The sequence below is a fragment of the Sturnira hondurensis genome, unplaced genomic scaffold (genome assembly GCF_014824575.4).
Source record: "Sturnira hondurensis isolate 20B ecotype Veracruz unplaced genomic scaffold, ASM1482457v3 Scaffold0006413, whole genome shotgun sequence".
Classification (NCBI taxonomy): Eukaryota; Metazoa; Chordata; class Mammalia; order Chiroptera; family Phyllostomidae; genus Sturnira; species Sturnira hondurensis.
The window spans coordinates 16,739,841-16,761,887 of NW_028079044.1; the positions used below are offsets into that span (position 1 = coordinate 16,739,841).

Here is a 22,047-nt window from a genome sequence, read left to right on the forward strand (position 1 = left end):
AATCGAACCGGCAACCCCTTGATTAACAGGCTGGAGCTCAATCCACTGAGCCACACCAGCCAGGGCTCTGTATTATTTTTTAATTCAAACTTACTGCTTAAAATTTGATTTGAAAAATACAGGTTGAACAGCCAAAGTACTTGTACAACTTCTGCTATGAAGGTCCACTACCCTGCCCTCATCTTCTATTCTTTTCACCAGGGAATCGTTTTCAGCTGACTTTCAGTGTTTACCTACAAATAACACTCCTACATCATCTTTTGTTGTACTCAAGGTTAAAAAAGCATTACTAACTTCCCATGAGAGAAGATTTAGCTCTTTCTTACACATCTTTCCCATCTATCTTCCCACCCCACATACATCCCACCCCTCTTTCAATAGTTGTATCTTTATTTTTTACTAGACAGAAACACAGCATTCTAATTATGACTGTGTAACACTATTTACAGCAGAACAGAAACACATACTGTAACTTTTTTCCGGAACATCTGACTGGCTACAGTCAGTAATTGCCTGACCTTCCCCTTTGCTGGGTGTTCTGTGCATTTACCAGGTCAACCTCAAACTTCGGTTCTAAACACATTCATACATGTTACACATAATTCTATCAATTTTAGTGTGTTTAAGATCACTCCCAGAGCTCTCCAACCTGCTCCTGCCTAGGCCTGCCATCTCCAGATCTCCCTTCGCCGTCTTCCCAGAGATTTCCTTCTTTCTCACGTTGGGCCCTCTGCTTCCTGGACCCCACATTATCTTCTTTTCTGACTTATGGCCCTACTGCTAGTGGGAGCACATCCTCCAGTAGTTTCCTGAAAGGCGAGACCTTGCATACCTGAAAAGGTCTTTATTCTTCCATTAGTTTGGGTCTGTAGAGAATTCTGGTTTGGAACTAACTGTCTCTCCGAACTATAAAGGCTATGCTCCACTGTCATCTTTCCAATGTACTTCTGAGGACTTTCCACAATGAATCTCGAGTTTTTGTATGAAGCCCCCACCGCTGTACCCCAGCTCTTTGGAAATTTATAAAATCACTTATGTTTCCACTAAAATTTCATGACAATGTGCCTTAGGTCCAGATTATTTTTATATACCATGCTGGGTACTTAGTCTTTTCAAGTCAGTAAACGCATTACTTTTGGTTCATTATTTTGTATTCATTTTTGATGATTTCCTTCCCTCCCCTCCATTTTCTTTCTGGAACACTGAGCATTTAGGTGTTAGGTGTCCTACAGTAATCCTTTAAATTTAAATTTCCTAAAGCTCTTGTATATATTACTCAATTTTTGTTTCAAAGATTCAACATATTGTATTCCTGAGAATAATGACACATTTTGTTTTACTTCTCAAGTTTTTACTGGACTTGCAAAATTTTTTCCCAAGTTTTGTTTCTGGGCTTGGCTTCATATTTATGTTCCACATGAGAAGTTCTCCTCTAATGTTTGGTGATCCTTGGCTCTCCACTTCTGTGGTAAACCAGGCCACTGCAACCTTCATGTGTAAGGTGGGGCTACAGACAGCAGGCTACACCACTTTGAGTTGACTTGGTGGGACCTTTACTTTGGGAAGATCAGATTTCCCAAAGAGGGCTTTTCCCATCTTTTGACTGGAGGGAGTTAAGTACAGTTGCCAGGGAGTCTGATCAGGAAGAAAGCTGGAATTGTCAAAATGCAAGTATGCTTATCTTCACTGAATTCCTACACAACACACACACACACACACCCCACCACCAACCCGCCCCCCCCACATCTATGCCTTGTTTCCCTACTTGTTTCACCCTTTGTAATCTCCCACTAAAAGGCAAGAGAGTTTGAACAAAGTAGGAAGGAGACCTGGTGTTCTCGTCTCTTCAACAGACTAAGCTATTTCCTTGTTTAAAGCCCCACCTCCACCCCCACCTTCAGTTACCTTGTGCCACCAATTCTGGGGCCTCTGCATTATAAACCAGGCTTCTTCTAAGCTTTCCAAGCTGACAGCTTAGAATTCCTATTTTCTCCTGTCTGCTTAGTCGGTTTAGTGACTTATAAATTGCCAAATTAAGTTGCTATCCTCTGCTGCTCACTTTGTCCTTAAGGGTTTATAATCCTTTTTTCTTAATCCATTTAACTTAATTAGCATTTTGAGAGGAAGTAAAATGAATACCTAGGTTCAATCCACCAACTTCAATCTTGTCACTATTTATACATTTATTTGTATGTTAAATAATGTGAAAATTTTAAAGTAGGTATATACTATATGTGATCTTTTAAAAGAGTTTTTCCCATCCCTTTCACTGTTATTGCTTGAGAAATCAGAATAAAAAGAACTCAATAAAGCCAAAATTAAGGGCCTGATCAATGTTCAGAAAGGTTGATTTACAACACAAAGAAAACATTTCTCCCTTCCTGACCTATGACCCTTGAAAATACAAATTAAAGCAATTTAACAAAAATACTGGAAAATGAACTCAAACCTTAGCTTATATCTTCAGTGTAAATAGCATCATTTCTTTTTTTTTTCTTTTTTTTCTTTTTAGCATCATTTCTATAACCAAAGATCTACTTTAACTTCTGTCCCCTACAGGTGATTTATATGTAATTTTAGTTTACATTTTATACTTATTAAATGCAAGCAGTCTTCATTTATCCCTTCCTTATCACTCCAAGAGGTTTCCATTTCTGTTCTGTTCCCTCAAGGCCTGATATTTCTTCTTTTCTTTCCTTCTTTTGAAAACTGGCTGCTCCTGTGATGCCACCACCAGCCTGTTGTCACGGCCCGCGCAATCCGAGGCCAGTCCACGGGAGTCCTGCAATGATCTTTGACCACAGTGAAGGCCCTGCAACACCTGGCAACAGTTTCAAGTCTCAACTCTCAAACCTAACACTCTTCCGAAAAGACCCAGCCTGCTCTTTAACTAGAGCAACCACCCTATTTTTTTTAAACAAAATGCAAAGACAGTATTCCCTTGAGATGAAGGAAGATACTTAAAAAAGGATAGTGTGAACTTCTACGTAAGAACCAAAGTAGCTACCTCAGTCTTTACATAACAACCAACCAAAGTAATTCCTTGTTCCTTGTGTGACCTAAATTTAAAAAATGGGAAGAAAAAGGAGAAAATCTTCCTATGGAAGCATCCAACAAACTGAAAAACATCAAAACTTTTTCCTTGTCACTTTGGCACTCCTCTGGATTCTTGCAGTTAAAACTCCTTATAACACATCAGAGAGCTAACATCTCTCTGCATCAGGGGCAGAGCAGAGACAAGAAACCAAATGGTAGATTCTTGGACCTACTGAAGAAAATTAGTAAACTGGAAGCTGAGCTACTGCCCCATACCCCACCTAAAGTTAGTTAAATTTATAGGGCTCCCCCAAACTACAGTCCCCACCTCTGCAGAGCCCTTGCCCCTAAACACAGATGTACCCATCAGGAGCTTATACAAGGAAGCGGGGTGGGGAATCACCATTTACACTGCCTAGTTGGTGAGTTTAATTTAGGATGGACAAGGGAGTCCATCTCTGCTGTCGTCATGAAACCAAGCTTCTGAAACTCATGAACATGTATTTCCCACAAAAGGATTTTGAAACATGTTTATTTCTAAATGAATCTTAAGAACATAAACTGATCTAATTTGGGGAACTAACAATTGTAAGTAAATACTAATAGAGGTCTTGTGGCATTTTATGAGACAATCGCGGAGAATACTGGGGTGGGCAAACATAGGTTTACAATTATTTGTGCGCATAAAAAGAATGCAATAATTAATAAATAACGATACAAGAATAAATTGTTTCACCACTCACATTGTAAATGTACTTTTGTCCACCCACCCCTGTATTAACTCTTGAGAATAATCATTATTATCCACTAACAATTACAATGAAAACACTTCAAAACTTCAAATGGGGGCAATTAGAAAAAATGAGGTACATAATTTTCTATGACAAAATAACTGTAAGAAGTTCTCTATTAAGTGCTTTTCAAAATGTTTTTTAAATGAAACTAAGTAAGAATCAGATGTTTTGTACGTACAGCACAGAATTCTTCAAAGGATATTCTTCCATCTCCATCCTTATCTGCATTTATTATGGTTTTGTCTACAATTTGCTGTAACTGTGTATCTTTCAGATTGTTCCCCACCATCATCTTCAGCACCTGGAAGAGTTCCCCATTGGAAATATAGCCATCTTTATCCATGTCGTAGATCCGGAAAGCAACTAAAAAGAGTAAAAAAATATCAATGGCAAGTAGAAGACATCACAAGTGAATGATTTCACTGAGAAAGAAAACGGTTAAGTTGCCAAACATCTAGAATTGTAACTATGAGGATGGCTCCTTTCTACACACAGATGCCACCTTTCAGTGTACTGTAACATGCTGTAACTAACTGCCTAAGAGCATGGGCAATGGAATCCAGAGAGCTTGGGTCCGTAAGTGTAGTCTAAGGTACATTATTTAAACTTGCTAAGCTTTTAGTTTCTGCACATATAAAATTGAGGCTAGTAACAGTTCCTAGTCTCCAGGTTCTTCAGAGCACTGAATGAAATCATACATGTAAACTGCTTAGAACAGTGTCTGACACGCAGTAAAAGCTCAAAAGACAGTAGCACTTGCTGCTGTTGTTATGCTCATTTATATCAAAAGTTTATTTACAAAGGATGTTTGTATATATCCTGTGCTTCAGAGAATGTTACTGAATAAACTGTCTCCCTATTTAAGAACTGAATAATTAAAAAAGATTATCAAATATTCACGATAATGGAGGCTACCTACATAAACCAAAATAGTGGGCTTCTGGGTAAATATTTCTGAAACAGTATGTATAAACTAAGTAAACCTAGTCATATTACAGTATTTTCTCCACTTTCATAAAAAAACCCTCTTATCCAAGATATATAGTTTATAGGATTTTTTTAAATAGAAGAAAATTCTATTTCCTTCTACCCAAATGAAAAGCAACTACGACACATTGTTAAAAATTACTAATTACAAATGTCTTAAAAGGGTTTTCTCCAGAATATAAAACTTCTATTATGTCTACTAAGGATGAGGAATAAAAGATATCTTTTAGAATATTTTAAAAAGAGGTTATAATGCAGTATGGGGTAGTTGTGGTATAAGAGAGAAAAACTCAGTGAAGAAAAGTACTTACACCTCAACTTCTGCTCCTTATCACCTTTGACACTGAACTGAGAGACTCCCTCAATAAATTCTGAATAAGAATAAAACATGTTCAGAGGTCAGAAGTTTCAATTTTTTGAATAGAAAAACAACACATACCCAATACACACAAAAAAATCCCACATGCCCACAAGAGTACATTTTCTTGTTGCAAAAGAAAATAATACTTAGCAATGTTGAAGATGCAAAGTGCCAAATGTGAAACCTCAACAAAAAAGGTACTACATGTTTTTGGAAATTTGAACTTGAAGTTCTCTAAAGTGAATTTAACAAATATTTATTATGTATCACAGAGAATAACACTCAAAACCATGTTCTTTAAGCTACTTAACTTTCGTCTTTGAAAATATGACTACTAAAGGAAGACTTTATATAAAGATTATACTTGGTTTTCCCAGAACAAAAATAATTTTGGATTTCTGATTCCAAAATTCAGAATTATTTAGACAAACTGTTGGGAGTTTTATGAAAATAGTAATTTTTCTTCTCTGCCCACTAGAGTGAATCATAATCACTTTTAGATCACTTCACTTACATAGCTCAGTTCCTGAAACTGAAACATCAAAATCTATTTATTCCCCAGTGGAAAGAAATGTTGATTTACTTTCAAACAGGGGTCCTCGACCTTCAGGCTACAGACTGGTGCGGGTCAAAACCTCTTAGGATTCAAGCTGCACAGGAGGTGAGACTGAATTTAATACACTTGAATCATTCTGAAACCAACCCCCCCCCCCAACCTGGTTGGTGGGAAAATTGTCTTCCACAAAACCTGTCCCTGGTGCCAAAAACGTTGGGAACTGTGCTTTAAAAAGTACAGGATCGAGTGCAAACTGTGCTTTAAAAAGTACAGAATCGAGTGCAAAATTATGCACCATGTTAACATCAAAAGCACCACCACGTGTCTTTGTCAAATCTAGATGAACTAAAATGATCCTTTCTACGGTAATGCCCATACCCTTATTATTACAGTTTGTTTTTTTATTGATGACTTAGTATATGCCTCATTCTGTATAAAAGGTTTAAAAAATGCAGCCTCTAATGTGATGTCTCCCTAAAGTGAGACCAATTTTCTCAAAACAAAATACTAAATTTCATTTTTTAAAATTACCTTATAAGGACAATCTGATCATTTATTAACCAAAAACTGAAACATCTTACTTCATTAAGGTTCATATCCCACAGATTTTGAGATTTTGACATAATCTATGATTATAAGATTACCAATAATATAAAGGCATTGAAACACTAAAATTTTTCATACATTGTTGTACATACAGCTGTTTAAGACTACAATTTGTGATGTTAAAACTGCTTTCTTACCTTTAAAGTCTACTTCTCCATTCCCATCTGTGTCGAATATGTCTATTACCCGCTGTACTAAAGGATTCTGTTGTAACTCTGGTAGAGACATGAACTCTTCCACACTCAAAGAACCCGAGTTGTCCAAATCAAGCTTCTTAAATCTCTTTCCTAGCCTTTTAATTTCATCAGCATCAACTGAAACCAAACAAAAAGAGAGGTATAACTTACAAAATGATTTTATAATTAGAATGAAAAAGCATCCAGCAGTTAAACATTTAATTTCTAATTAGAGAGTTAAATATACTTTTGACTAGTTCCCTGTAACAGAGAAAGTACATCATACGCATTTTTATTTAATCACCCTTTTGTTTGTCTGCACCTATCATAACATACAGCCAACAATATGCTGAGTACACCAAAGTATCTATCTAATAGGACTGACAATGCTAAGCTGATCGTGGAAGTCAGGTGGCTCCTACCAGGCAGGCTAAACCAACCTCTGCCCTGTGCCTAAGCACCTTGACTTTCACTTTTCTGTTTACATTTTAATTTTACTTTATTTCTAATAGTTCATGTTACAAATTTTGAGCATAGTTCAAAGTTCAGAGCCTCCCTTTCATCCCACTTTTCAGATTTACAATTCCCCTTCTTGGAGGCAATTCTGCCAGTCTTTTCAATATTCTTTTCTAAGTACAAGCAAATTAAACATAGCTCCGACTTAAAAAAAAAAAGCAGCCCACAACCTACAAAATTAAATTTAAAAATGTTTGCATTACTTTATAATTAATCTATCAAAATTCAGCATCAGGTCTCTTATCATAATGCATTCTTTAAAAAGGTTTCTTCACTTTCTTCTAAACTACATTATTATTTTCATTCCTTTAAAAAAAATCAGACTAATTCACATAAATAATTTTCTTCATAACTTAAAAAATATAAATATATAGAAAATTACATTTCTTTCTTACAGTAGAAAGTAGAAGCCCATGACCAGGGTGCCACCACGATGGTACGAGCGCCCTCTTCTGGTGCATATATTACGTACTAGGCAGGGATACATGTGCCCATGATATTAGATACTGAGATTGAAACTGTTTTGAAACTCAAGTATACATGGCATCCTCATTGTAGGAACTTCAAAGGTAAAGTATATATTTTTAAAACCTAAAATTATTGTTGAAGTGGAATAGGAACTATCATTTTACCTGCACCACTAAAGCACATACTGTACAACTAGAAGATGCTGCTCTGACATGAATCTGGTTTCATAGCAGTTGGTAGAGAAGTGACATCAGTAGAGAAAAGTAATGTCATTGATTCACAAGGTTTTTTTTAAATCCTCACGTGGGGACATTTTTTTCATTGCTTTTAGAAAGACAGGAAGGGAGAGAAAGAGGGAAAGAGACAGAGAGACATCGACCTGAGAGAGAAACACTGACTGGCTGTCTTCTCAGCATGCACCCCAACCAGTGATCAAACCCACAATCCAATTTTGTGCCCTAAGCAGGAACTGAACCCATGACCTTGGGGTCCACAGGACAATGCTCCAACCAACCGAGCCACATGGCCAGAGCTATTTTCAGAGGTTTTTTCCTGCAATGTTATAAAGGGATCAGGGACAAGTATTCTCAAGTTAAAGAGAAAGTCTTAATAAAATATGAAAACCTTAAAAACAATGAAAAATAACAAGTATCTCTTTAGAGAAATAACATCATGTTTAGTGGCTGTAAGAACCCCAAGGCTTTTCAACATTGTTATCTGGTGAAAACTAAGGGTGCAAATGAACAAGCTGCAAAGACAATTTCTCATCTACTTCTGCTGGCCCAATGTCCCCCCATCCTGAAAAAGCCATTATGAAAGATGACTATATCCTGGTCCATTATTTAATTTTTACAGAATTAGTTTCTGCTGAAGCAAATACCCTCAAGAACCTGTACCTCAAAACAGAAAACACAAGCCCCAGTTTAAGGCTATTAGGTGGACAGCTATGGGCTTCATACAAACAGCAGAGGTAACCTGTGTCAGTATTTTAAAGGTCAAATTGATTTTTGTTAGTGCTCTGTTACAAAACTACGTAAGGAGTGCTCTGCCCTGTCCATATTTTTCCCAGTCACGATTCTGCAGCACGTAAGGTAATTCAGGAACACATACGCTGTAGTACAGCGGAAATGCCTTTATGCTCTTTAATGATTCATCTAAATTCTGCTTCAAACTGCAGAATACAGATATAATAACCCAATAAAAACTTCAAATATACACTTCATGAACACTAACTTCATAGAGCATTTTATCCTTTTATTAAAGAATATTCCTTCTTTAATGAAATAAATAAATGGATAATAGCAGAACTGTTCAAATAAACTTTATTTTCCATGATACAATTACATACTCTTACTCCTGGAAGAAACAAACTTAATAAATTAAATCCTACACATGCTTTGGACTTATATACATGTCTCGGCCACCTCAAGGCAACACCATTTGTTGCATAAAAGCATAATAGGTGCTTGATAAAAGTTTTCATTTTTTAAACATATTATTTATTTTTAGACAGAGGGGAAGGGAGGGAGTGACAGAAACATCAATATGTGGTTGTCTTTCACACGCCCCCTACTGGGGACCTGGCCCACAACCCAGGCATGTGCCCTAGACCAGGAATCCAACAGGAAACCCTTTGGTTCACAGGCCCTCACACAATCCACTGAGCCATACCAACCAGGGTGCTCAATAAAGATTTTAAATGAGTATTATTTCTAAGTGTTTTGGATTTTAAACTTAGTTGATCAAAATGCCATCAGTATTTAAAGTAAAACTACTTATCTAACCAGACACCAATCAGTAAACCTTTCCGAACAGTTCTTAAAGTTCATAGATATATCTGAAAGCCACCTCCTTCATGCTTGGCTTAATTCTAGGTACAGACCAAGGAAGAGTTTACTATTCTCTTCTAGCAATTTTTAGTTTGTCTTAGTTTCAAACTACAGACTACAAAAGGTGACGAGGAAACTGAACATAACAAACAACTAAAGTAGATTACAAGTGGAAAAGAAAAGACGACAGTGTCGCAACAAACAGCATGCGGATAAATCAGTCATTTCTTTTAACAAGAGCTGGACTATATCATTAATGGAAAAGAAGAAAAGGCAGAAATGCAGTGCCATAATATTTATGGAAACTGAGATTCCATTTACTGAGGAGGGGACATGAATAAGTTTAGAAACTTACATTACAAAACTGAAATTGAAGTACAAACATTATCTTTCAATTACCTGAAAAACCCCACTAACCCAGAAGACAGCATTACACAGTCTTGATGAATAAGGAATATTAAAAACATTAATAATAACAAAAATGAATCATAAATCATCAAATATACTTGGCTCAACCAACCCTTCCTACACTGTCAAATAGTAATCTTTCTAAAACTTATATTCAGCCAAATTGCTGGCTCTGTACTTACAGGATAAAAAGTCCTAGGCCCTTGATAATATTTAGCCTTAATGTAAATCCCTCCCTCCCATTACCTTTACCTTAGTTACAATGCTCTTGGCACAATTCTTCGACAGCATAAATTTTATGCATGCATTTCTTTATAAATCCTCTGCTGGAATGTCCTTGTCTTAACACTCCATTTATGAAACCCCTATTAATTTTCCTGATTGAATAAAAGGGGATATTAACTATATTCTGCTGTTATGAGTATAATGAACACAGTCTCTAGCAAAAGCCCTTAAAAAGCAGCATTTAAAACCTCTTCACTTTCATCTGCTTTAAATATTGTATGAAACATAGTAAACTTGTTGACACCTGTTCTGGATGAGTCATTTAAACCTTCCTCAAGGCAAAGCAAGGTACCAGTGATGATACTTAACTTGACAATAACTATTTTTTTTAAAGCCCCTTAAGTATGACTTGGAGGGAACAACCTCCATCTAATCTTCTATCCACCAACATTCTCACATACCCCATGTAGTGACAACTCATCTTGAGCTTCCTTAAGAAGTCAGTGTAGTTTGGAAAAAGGCAGTCATCCATTCTCCAACCACTCATTCATTTCCCCTTTTTGTCCCTTCCTTCCTGCTTGGACTACAATGGTGATGAGTAAAACACTAGATTACTCTGTACTTACTATCTAGCTGGGGCTAGCCGAGCAGTGAAGGAATCTATACCTAAATAAAATGAGTATTTTAAAAAGCCAAGATCTAAGAAAGCTAGCTTTCTAAAACAAAAGGTAAACAGTCCTTTTTTAGAAACGAAACAGTGACTTATTTGGTTGTTACTGTCGGGATAGAAGCAGTTATTCAGCTCTCCCACTTGCCAGCACTGCAGACTAGATGTGTTAAAAAATTAAGAGGATCCTAAAGGACAAAACAGGTCTCAAGTCTTGAAATATCAGCGTTTACCAACTGCCTCCAAACTAAACACAGATCTCTACAACAGATCAAACCATAGATCAAACCCACCGTGGCAGCACCATCAAATGTTTCAGATCTTCACTTAGTACAAGTTAAATATTAAAGAACAAATTCCAACCTTTGGCATCAAATTTCATCAAAGATTTTTCCTACTGCTTGGGACCATACTCCCTTAAAACAGATGGACACCCCCCAAAAAAAAGAACCCACAAACCTAATCCTCCTGACTCATCTTATGACTCAGATACTCTTTTTCATATGTTTTGCCAAGCTGAAACAGATGTTATTATTCTACTTTTTGTAAGGATACCTTTATTTTGCTACTTTAACTTAAATTAAATCAAACCAAGTAGTGAGATAAAGAATCACATTAAAATAACATATGGGGGAGGTTTACAGTTGTTCATATGGAAAATGATACCAAGAATAAACTGTGCTCCACATACTCACACTGTAAACCTACTTTTGCCCTGACCTGTGTGTGTGTGTATGTGTGTGTATAAAAATCTAAAATTTAAGCAAAAGACCAAAAACTTAGATCTTTTAGTATGAGTTCATGAAGTAGTTATTATTAAGAATTACTTCCACAAAAAACACCAAATTAAATTGCTGACACATTGCCCACCATGACATACTATATTTTGCTGAGTATAATGCATGCCTGTGCATAACGTACACCCACATTTTTGGCCCTAACTTTCAGGAAAAAAATCTTGTAATTTTTTAACTCAATCTCTTATTTACATATTATGGTACAAGAAATTTTATTTAACAGATAATTATAAAACACAAGAACAGACACAAGGTATTCCATGCACTACCCATGCATAATCTCATCCTTAGTTTTCCTTCAAAATTTTGGGCAAAAAAAAAAAAAAAAGCGCATTATACACAGCAAAATATGGTACTCAGAGATAAATATGGTATCTAGATGGTTACTCATTTTGACAAGTGATTTCACAAATCCTATTGAAAATCTGCCTTTAGAGAGCTCCTGTTGCCACAGTAAATTTTAATAAATACTTTAAACTGGGATACATTAATACTAGAGCAATATAATATTATGAGATAAAAGGTTGCATATTCACTCATTACCCTCTCAGACTGAGAAACAATCATCTCTGTTTATTACATGTACCAGTATATATTTTCTCATTTAAAACAAGGAATTTAAGAGATTCCAAAATAGCAGAGATCTAGTCTCTGGCTCTTAAGGCGCTGTTATTACTAAATTCACAACAAGCTGCTTTTCTACCATTAAGAGTTAAAAGTAAAAATAACTGTCCTGGCATGTCACTCAGCTGGTTAAAGTGTCATCCCATAAACCAAAAGGATGCCAGTTTGATCCCTGGTCAGGGCACATACCCAGGTTGCGAGTTCCATCCCTAGTTATATAGGAATCTCTCTTACCTGAGGCGACCAATCAATGTTTCTCTCTCTCAAATCAGTAAACATCCTTAGGTGAGGATTAAATTTAAAAAAATGGTAAGTGCAATTTGTAAGTTCTTACAGGTAACTTTTAAGGTTTTTCAAATCAAAAAAGTAAATAAATAAGCAGAATAGTTGAAAAATAAAAAAGTTGAAAACTTTCCTCACATTTTAGGCAATCCCAGTAACTGTGCAGTAGTAAACAGGAACAAGACTATTACTGCTTCTTCAGGAAATTCTTTTAATAGCCACTTCATAAATAATGTATTACCTATTAGTTTATAAATGATTTAACAAGAAAGACAAAATATAGTACTGCTGTTATTTTCATGATTTTGATAATCGCATGATGATTCTGTAAGATGTTAGCATTAGAGGAAATTGTGTAAAAATTATTTGAGAACTCTATTATTTTTCTAACTTTTCTGTAATTTCTCCTTAGTGTCCTCCAATTCATGACGGCTTTTAATTATTCCCTTGTCTTTTATGACCTTGAAACTTCTGACCCAGTGTCATGTAAAGCATCCCTGTTTGCACTTGCTGGTGTTTTCTCATGATTAGAATAAATTTGGGCATTTGGGGTAAGACCCCGATAGAAATGATATGTCCTCCGTAATGCATTATATTAAGGGGTTCATGATGTCAATGTCTTTTTATTAGAGATGTTAATTTTCATCAGCCAGTCAACATGGTATCTAGCGGATTTCTTTGCTATAAAATCTACTACCTTTCCCTTTGTATTAAAAAAAATCAGGTGGAAGGGATACTTTTAAAAATACGCAAATATTTCTCCTAAAACTCTGGCCTAATTCTAGCATCCACTGGTAGATCGTATCGGCAAGATTTTGTTACTATGGAATTTGCCTGATAATGACTTTCTTTTTCTTTCTATATTAATTGAAATACTCCTTAGAAAAACTTTTCCCATTTATGTATTTGATTATTAAATCAGCACAAATTTATGGATATTTATTTTATTCTACTGGTTAAAATCCAGTAATTTCATTATTTGTTAGTCAAATTGTTCCAGCTTTGGTCTTTAAGTTGGTTCCCACATGAAATTTCAACAACTGCGATTTTAAGCACTTCCTTCATTTCTGGCACCACAAAATGTTCCAGCCTCATTCCGACTACTTGTAATATTTCTAAAAAGAGATTCCCTAATCTTTTTGGTATGACAGGATACTTAGAACTATGCAATAAAGTTAACTATTAGGTTACTCTGAAAAAGGATTTCAAAATACGTACCTTAAAGGTATTTTGGAAAGAGCCACTAGACCTAACACAATTACCTACGCAGAAACAGGTAGTAAGTGACTCTTGTAATGACTGCCACAAGCACAAAGCTGTATAGTGTTAACAGAAGCTATTGGGTAGTTTTTTAAAATAAAGATTAATTTATAAGTTTTAAAGTCTTTTGTAAAATTTAACTTATGAAAGTGAAGACTGTATTTATATGTTACCCCAAATAAGAAATAAAAACCACCAGGGGGTGCAGTAGAGACACGTCACAAATAAAACCTTCCTAATAAGCAGATTCAAACACTCACCCCCACAATTTTGTAACAACGTTTTGTATAAACTAGCAGTTTAATATTTACATTCTGTGAAGAATAGTTTGACAACAGAACAAAGCAAAGAAAGCACCCTACCGATAGATATAAGAGAATTAAAAAAGCATATTATGAAATATGGACACAGGCACATCAATATGTATGTATATTCAATATTTGGGTCAATAACCTCTACTCTGTTCCTTTTTTCCATTGATTTCATCTATCTTATGCCAATACCACAGTCTTGGTTTTATAGTAAATGTTTAAATCAGGGAGAATTTGTTCAAAATTGTCCTGGCTCTTCCAAGATCTGTGCATTTCTACATGAAATTAACAGTTTGGTAATTTTTATAAAAAGCCTGCTGATAATATGATAGGCATTGATTGTCTTGACCAATCCGAGTAGAACTGATACCTTAACAGAATCTAGTCTCCTAATCTATCTATTAAGCTCATAAAAATACATCTTTTAAGTTTTCTCAATATTATTAATAAGTTAGCTTAAAAGTCACTCATTTTTTAGAAAGCCTAAGTATATTGTGTTGGTCAGTAATACATCCTTTTCAAAAGACACGGCTCTTAATGACTTGTTTCATTGTTTGTAACAAGATAAATTCAACCCCAACCTATTATAGTTCAGGCTTTTCTCTTATCTTTTCTGGTTATGTTGCATTTAAAGACGTTAGTTGAACGTTTTAGTTTTTTATCACTCCCCATCCCCAACTCTCAAAAAAATATGGTATCTCACAAAAGAATGCATATTCAAGAATCTTTTTTACTTTGTGCACCAATTATTCAAGACTTATTTACAGCTGCTCCACACTTCAATCTAGCTTATCACCAAGAGTATCACACTGTAACCCCCACCAGACTCCGCCTTTTCTTTCTTATGACTTGCCTTTTACCTTACTTAACACATCAAGAAATTCCAGCACATGTTTTATATAATGGCTTTTACTTTCTTCTTGAAGACATTCTTCATAAATGCTTCAATTTCCTGCTCTAACTTGAACCATGTTCATGGCACAGTTATGATTCTGGGATTTTTAGTGGTGTCTTAAGAGATTCAGTTCTTGGGTCTCGTTTCATCTTTATCTCCTATTTCATTTTTCTAGGTAAATATTCAAGAAGTTAAAAAAGGTAAATTCCCCAAGTCCTTAAATTTCTGGAGTTGTATTTAATTTGACCTCACACCTGAACAAACATTTGGTTGGTAAAATTCTGGGTTCAGGAACCTGGAACTCTGAATGAACTGCCTGACTGCTTTCTAGTAACTACTGCTGCTGCCGAGAAATCTAATGCCAGTAGACAGACTCCTAGTCTTTTTAGGCAGCTTTTCCCCCACTGTTTAAGTGTTTTCTTTATACTCCTGGAGTTTTAAAAGTATAAAATAGGTCGAGACTAAGTAAATATAGGTCTTTTTCATTTAACCTTCTTGACTATCAGAAGAATGCTCTTTCAATCAGATTAGATTGATTTTTCAGGAGAGGGAAATTCTCACCCATTATTTCACTGATGATTTGTGCTTCCATTTTACCTAATACATTTTCTGAAATTTCTTTTAGAACAAATGCTATTCCCTGTATTTGTTCCCAAGTCCTTTTTTACTTACGTATTTGTTCATATATTTTCCTCTAATACTCTGAGCGAGATCCAAGAATTTATACTTTGGGAAATGGTTAGCTAGGCTTTTTACCAACTAAAAAAACTGACTTCTACATCACAAATATACATTTTTTCACATTTGTGTTAGACTATTAAATCATTACATCATGGACTTCATTGCTGGAATGACTGACAAATCAGTAAGTGCTGTCATAATGTCAAAAACTGACAGTATGAATTCTAAAAGGCTAACATTTTTCTTAAGGCTACTTACCTAAAAACCTGAAATATTTAGACTACAGTAGACAATCCAAGCACTTAAAAACAGGTACTGTAACAGCAGAATAAGGAAACAACTCAAAGCTTAGGTGTTCAAGTTCATGAACAATACTTTAGAAAACCTTTCATCCCTCTTCATTACAGCTCTAAAACTTTACTGAAAGAAAGCAGAATAGAAGTACCTCTCAGAGAATGAGGTGAAACTGGAATTTAGGATCATTAAGTTACTAAGTAAATGATAATTCATGGCTGATAGTGTTTAAGAAGCATGAACTATGTGATACACTCATGAAGTTTTTAATCTAGAGTAACAAATGTGTAAGTCAATTTCAAAGTTAATGACAAAAATTTTTCATAATAAATGGCATTTTAAGAATAAAATGTTTAAAAACTTTTACCTGTTCACATTCAAACTGAATTTTTAAGGATACTAATAAAAGCTTCCTCCAAAGATTCCAGAAATTCTGAATAAAGGCTTGGGAATAAAACCAGAATTTTTAGAACACACATTAAGAACTGGAGTTAATCTAGTCCATTTAAGAAAGGAAACATAGAAGCCCTGGCTGGCGTAGCTCAGTGGATTGAGCGCGGGCCTGAGAACCACACGATTATCGTTCGATTCCCAGTCAGGGCACATGCCTGGGTTGCAGGCCAGTTCCCGGCAGGGGACTCACGAGAGGCAACCATACACTGATACTTCTCTCCTTCCCTTCCCCTCTAAAGATAAATAAATAAAATCTTTAAAAAAATAAAAGAAAAAAAAAGAAAGGAAACATAGAGAAATGTAGATATAAAAGAGGAAGTCAAATTATTCTCTGAAAAAGTTTTGTTTTCACAACAAAGAAAAGCCCTAGTCTAAGAATACAGACATGAGATAAGCTGACTGAGAGCAGAAATTAACAGCACAAAGTTAATATCTTTACACTTTCAAGTCACGAGTAAATAATGAAACCAAAAACAAAATTTCTTGAATGTGAGTAAGTCTGTTTATATAAAAACCAGAGCAGTGTCCATATAGCTAAATATGTCTTTGCGATTTCTACATGTAGTTCATATGCAAAAGAAAACGCTCTTTAAATGTCTACCAAGCTCCTCCTGGGTCACCTTCCAATGAAAAAAAATTAGAAATCTTTATTATTAGTCTTTCATCTATGTTCAGTCTACAAAATAGACCCTGTACTTCATCTTATCAAATCTCTTCAGAATTATACTGGTTTTATCAACAGTAAAAAAAAAAATAGTTGAATCTGATTTCCAACTAATACTTCCAACTGTGCCCTAATCTACTCTACTGCTTAAACTATCTGAAGTAGTATCTTGCACAGTCAGTTTTCCAACTTATCATGCCAAGTTACAAGTAAGGTCTCAACTTTGAGCAAATCACCCCAACAGAGTATACATTTCCATTACAGCCCAGACAGGTTAGCCAACAGACAGAAACGAAGTCACAATGGCCTAGAATAAGTGAAGGCAAGAAAAAGTGAACAATGAATTGAGAAAAAAAAGTCATCAGGGAATACAATACCTTTATGTCTTGGGTCCAGGTTGCCTAAAATCCTTCACGTGTAGACAAACAGAGAAATCTGAAAGCAGACCACCTGAGATCAAACCATGGCCTTGTTCCTTCACCTGCTGCTGTGTGACCTTAGGCCAGAACTGAAGATCTCTCCGCCTCTCTTTCTCATCTACTCAATGGGTAAAGTAATAGCACCTCTCTCATGAAGATTTAAAAGGTTGACAAAATACTTAAAATAGTGCCTGGCACATATGTTGTTATTATTTATAAAAATAAGTGCGGTGATTGTTAACTACTGAGTTTTCCTAAATGTAGACAGCCTTTAAAATTTATCCAACTAGTTGTCTATCCAACCAGCTAGTCTGGCTGTAAACTCTTACTAGCTTATTCAGTCAAGAGATACTCGGCCCATCTGCTTTATGCCAGGCTTTGTACTTATAAGTCATTTCCTTGTAACTGTTCAGAATTTATTATCTATCTCTAAAATATACTTTAAAAAGATAGTAACATTATACCTACAATTATTAAGTTAATTACTTGATATTAAATAACCAATACTCAAATTTCCCCAAATGTCACAAATGATTTTACACATTTTTTAAAATCCATCAGATTTGGTAATTAAGAAATGAAGGTGCTTAAAATGATAGTGACCTTAATAACAACAACAGTTTCAATAGAGTAGTAAGGAATGAGTGCCAGATTGCAGAAGGCCATGAAATTAACAGAAATAAGGAAATGGAGATAACTATATAGACTTTTCTTTTCAGGAAAAGCTCAAATATGAAAAAGAATAAAAAACCCTGGAAGGTGTATGATCAGGATCAAGGAGTTGTTCATTATGTCTATACACTGAAGAGAGATGGAGCAGCTGAGAAACAGACCCTAACAAAAAATTCGGTCCTGGAGATGAGAAAGGATGAGTTCAAAACCACAGGCAAAGAGGCTGACCCTAGAATAAGGGAGGTATAACCCAAACTCTGACACTGAAGGGAAGGAGGCAGTAAGCATGAGTATGTAATTGGGGAAGTTTCTGTGTTTGAGAGGGATGGTAGAAGGCAGGTAGGGGGGTTGGCAGTAACAAGGTAATTATGTTAACACTTAAAATGTTCTCAGTTTTCTTAAAAATTAGGAGAGTAATCATTGAGTGAAAATGGGGTATTAAAAATGACTGTGCAGGTGTCTGGACCGAATGCTGAAAATCTAGATGCAATTTAAGGGGAGTGAAAGGGACAAATGACCAGAGAGGTGAAAGAATTCATCAGTATTGAAATATAACATAGCTTTCAAAAACCATTTCAAGTCAGTCCTTCCATGAAACTTTTCTTAATTTCCTCATCCAAGGATAATTTTCCCTCCCTGGGATATTTGTCTGTTATTTATTTTAATGGTTTAGTTCCATTATAATAATTTATGCATTTCTCTTTTTCCTAGTAACTAGACCTTAAGCACTTTGTGGGTGCCTACCTGTGTGTCACAGGAGTGAAGACAATACCTTACAGCACACGATTTAGAATCTAATTACCTTTTTAGAAAGTAGTACAATTTAATACTGAAAGAACAAAGGAGTTACTACTTGAAGAGCTGAGAGGACTACTGCAAGCTGGATAAAAGGCCTAACAGAGCACACAGACTTTAGCTGGGTCTTAAAGGGATGAGAAGACATGGTAGGATTTAACCTGAACGGGGAAGTATAAATATTAAAGTGCCTCAAGGATTGGTTTTAACATTCCAATATATGACTAGCTGTTTACAGACAACAGCAAGCTCTTCCAATAATGGAGGTTTGTAAATGAGGGGAAAAACTTTCCTAGAATGTTTGAGTGGAAGGAAAAAATGGTGGTTTTAATGGGGACAAGTTCATTTGGGAGAAGTTACTCCAAATCATGTATAAAATACAATAAAAGTACATTGTATTCTAGTGAACCAAGTAGGGAACAGAGAAAAAAAGATATCTACTGGGTAACAGAAGAAGTCAGATAGATTCATTGCAGGTTGAACACTCACAGACAAGTACAAACCTTTCCTGACAAGGTTCAAGTTTCACTAAGGCATAGATGTAGTCACAAAAAAGACCTAAATTTGGAGGATAAGGCTGAAAGAAACAGCTGTAACAGTGTATGGCATTTATTTCAAATACTACACGTTTCAAAAACTTGGCTTTTGCCATATAGATGTCCAGATATTAGAGAGGTAATATCCATTTTTGCCTTTTTGCCCTGATAAGTTTTCCTCCGCAACCAGGTAAAGGAGGAGGAGGAGATAAGAACCTGCCAAGTACTGTCCCTCTAGGATCTCTATTCTTGACCAAGACACAAAAACTACTCTCAACACCCTACTCAAATCCGTTTGCACCTGAAGCCTGGCTAATCAGACTTCCAAACACCTCCTTCTTGCCATTAGCAACTGGAAGAATACCATTATTTCACCGTGCATAATTCAGTCCTGTGTAAAATGCACACCCACGTTTTTGTGCATGTAAACACAGGATTATTATACCCATGGTATGGAATAACTTTTTGCTAAAAAATTTGGGCAAAAAAATGAGCATTATACATGGCAAAATACGGTAATTATCACATGCTCAAAATGAATAGTGAGTGCCAAGGTACAATTTTAAGCAAACCCTTTCGATTCTAAAGAAACTGTAATATCGACACATTAACTTGGCCAGAGACAATTCTAGATCTAGGTAACACCCAAAGCACCAGCCTGTAACAATTCTATCTTGACCATATTTCAGATAGGTCAGGCAGTAGTAGAAGTGATAGTTCTCAAATCCAGAAGACCACTACAATCTACAACAGGGTCCCAAGAAACTTGTTCAGTAAGAGGCCATACAGTAATTATTGTAGGCTTTGTAGACCTTGTAGTCTCTGCTGCAACTACTCAACGCTGGCATTGTGGCATAAAAAACAGCCACATGTAAAGAAACGGGCATGACTGTGTTCCACTAAAACTTCATTAACAAAACTGCCAATCGGCAGTAGTTTACCAATCCCTGATCTAGTCATAATTAGGTTTGGTTTTGGTCAATTTCAACAATATGTTGAAAACATGTTAAATAGAAACATATGATCATAACTAGTAAGAAATTCATAAAGAAAAGCCTGAGAAGATATCTTAAAATAAAATGTAAATAGTAGTTGGGATGGCAGAATCGTGGGTAATTGATGGTAGAGTGTCACCATTTTAAAAAATTGTAAAAGTTACAAAATAGATAAAATGGATTAATAAACAATATCAGCTTATGGTGGCTGCTACAAGGAAAAAAAAAAACAGGACATACCACCTCTAACAGAGAGATTCTAGAAGAGGAGAGAGAGACAACAACTCCAAAGAGGTGACACTTAGGCTGACAGCTCCAAGACGATGAAGTCAGTTAAGTAAAGAACTTGACACAACTCTTTGAGGAAGACAAGGCTGCAGGTGCAGTAGACCTCCATTCCACCCGCTTCTGCCTCACCACTGTTCACTCCCCCCAAGGAACAAGTCTGCTAGGAAGCTGTGCCTCAGCCATGGCTTTTAAAGAGCAAAAAGACACCCATGGAACCAGAGGTGGAGATCAAGCGATTTAGAATTACTCTAACCAGCAGCAACATCATCTTGGAAGAAGGTGTATGGAGACTTGATCCGAAGCGTAAAGGAAAAGGACCTTAAAATAAAAGGTCCAGTTCAGATGCCTACCAAGACTAAGGATCAGTACAAGTAAAACACCTGTGAGGAAAATTCTGAGACTTGGGATAGGTTTTAGATGAGGATCCACAAGCAACTCACTGACTTGTACAGTACTTCTAAAGACTGTTAAGCAGATTACTTCCATCAGCATTGAGTCAGGAATTAAACTTGAAGTTGCCATTGTAGATGCTTAAGTCAATCTTTTAAATAAATTATCACTTGTTAAATTAAGAAAAAAAATCTATTATACAAGGTCATCTACCCAGAGCTCATAAACAAGCACAGATGTTGGTAAGAATGGAACTGACAAGTGTTTTGGTAAAAGAAAGCAAACTAATGAAACATAATGAGCAACAAGGAAAGTGGTTTTAATGAAGAAAAAAAGGAAGAAGCACCTGTTGCAAGGTAGAGGTTTCAAAAAAAATGCAGCACCAACTCTATCAAATAGGGATGGAAAGGTCAAGAAAGATGCAGAATGGTTTGCGAGTTCTGGGACCTCCTGATGATACCTAAATGACCAAATGTCCCCATTCCAATTCTCAGGATCCTCCTCTCCCTGATCACTAGCCTTCCACACAAGAAACCTTATGATTTTTATTAAGCTCCTTGGTCCTCTCACTGATCTCTGAATCAAGAATATCTATGACTGTCATGTTCTGCTTTTACATTCTCCAATAGTTAGAAATAACCAGCCCACCCACACTTCCTCATTCTCCCCAGAAACATCTTTACAGTAGCTACTTGTTCTTAAAACACAGAAACTTGCCTCCAATAAGTAATTTATTTTATGTAAACACAAGATGACTATTAGTTTATCTATAGGTTAAGCAACTGAGATTTGAGATTTGATTTGTAACTACAGCATACTGCAGATACTAATAATAAAAGTCTGTAAAATATTTCTCTACTCTGATTACTTAAGACTGTAAGTAAAACTCACTACCCATTTTAGATCATTATGGCCTAACTTTGCTATACAGACATATAGAATATGATATACATACATATAGAGAGATATGTGAATGTGAAAGAAACTCTCGATAACAAGAATATTTGACTTACAGTGCGAGCACATTTCCAAAGGATAACTTGCCTCATTTCCCTGCAGGAA

At 35.7% G+C, this 22,047-nt stretch overlaps 1 protein-coding gene and 1 pseudogene across 3 annotated transcripts in view; one reads left to right on the forward strand and one right to left on the reverse strand.

The window, feature by feature from the left end:
- PPP3R1 (protein phosphatase 3 regulatory subunit B, alpha) overlaps positions 1 to 22,047 on the reverse strand; it is a 61,128-nt gene that overhangs the window by 2,655 nt on the left and 36,426 nt on the right. The window contains exons 2-5 of one of the 3 annotated variants that reach the window (XM_037048073.1): positions 21,999 to 22,038; positions 6,478 to 6,654; positions 5,129 to 5,188; positions 4,009 to 4,193 (exon numbers count right to left, since the gene is read on the reverse strand). In XM_037048073.1, coding sequence (XP_036903968.1) covers positions 4,009 to 4,193; positions 5,129 to 5,188; positions 6,478 to 6,654; positions 21,999 to 22,038 — 462 coding nt within the window. Of the gene's footprint in view, positions 1 to 4,008; positions 4,194 to 5,128; positions 5,189 to 6,477; positions 6,655 to 6,763; positions 6,813 to 21,998; positions 22,039 to 22,047 lie in introns of those variants that run through there. The other 2 variants (XM_037048074.1, XM_037048075.1) reach the window with 2 other exon arrangements.
- Positions 15,631 to 21,223, forward strand: LOC118988956 (40S ribosomal protein S20-like; annotated as a pseudogene).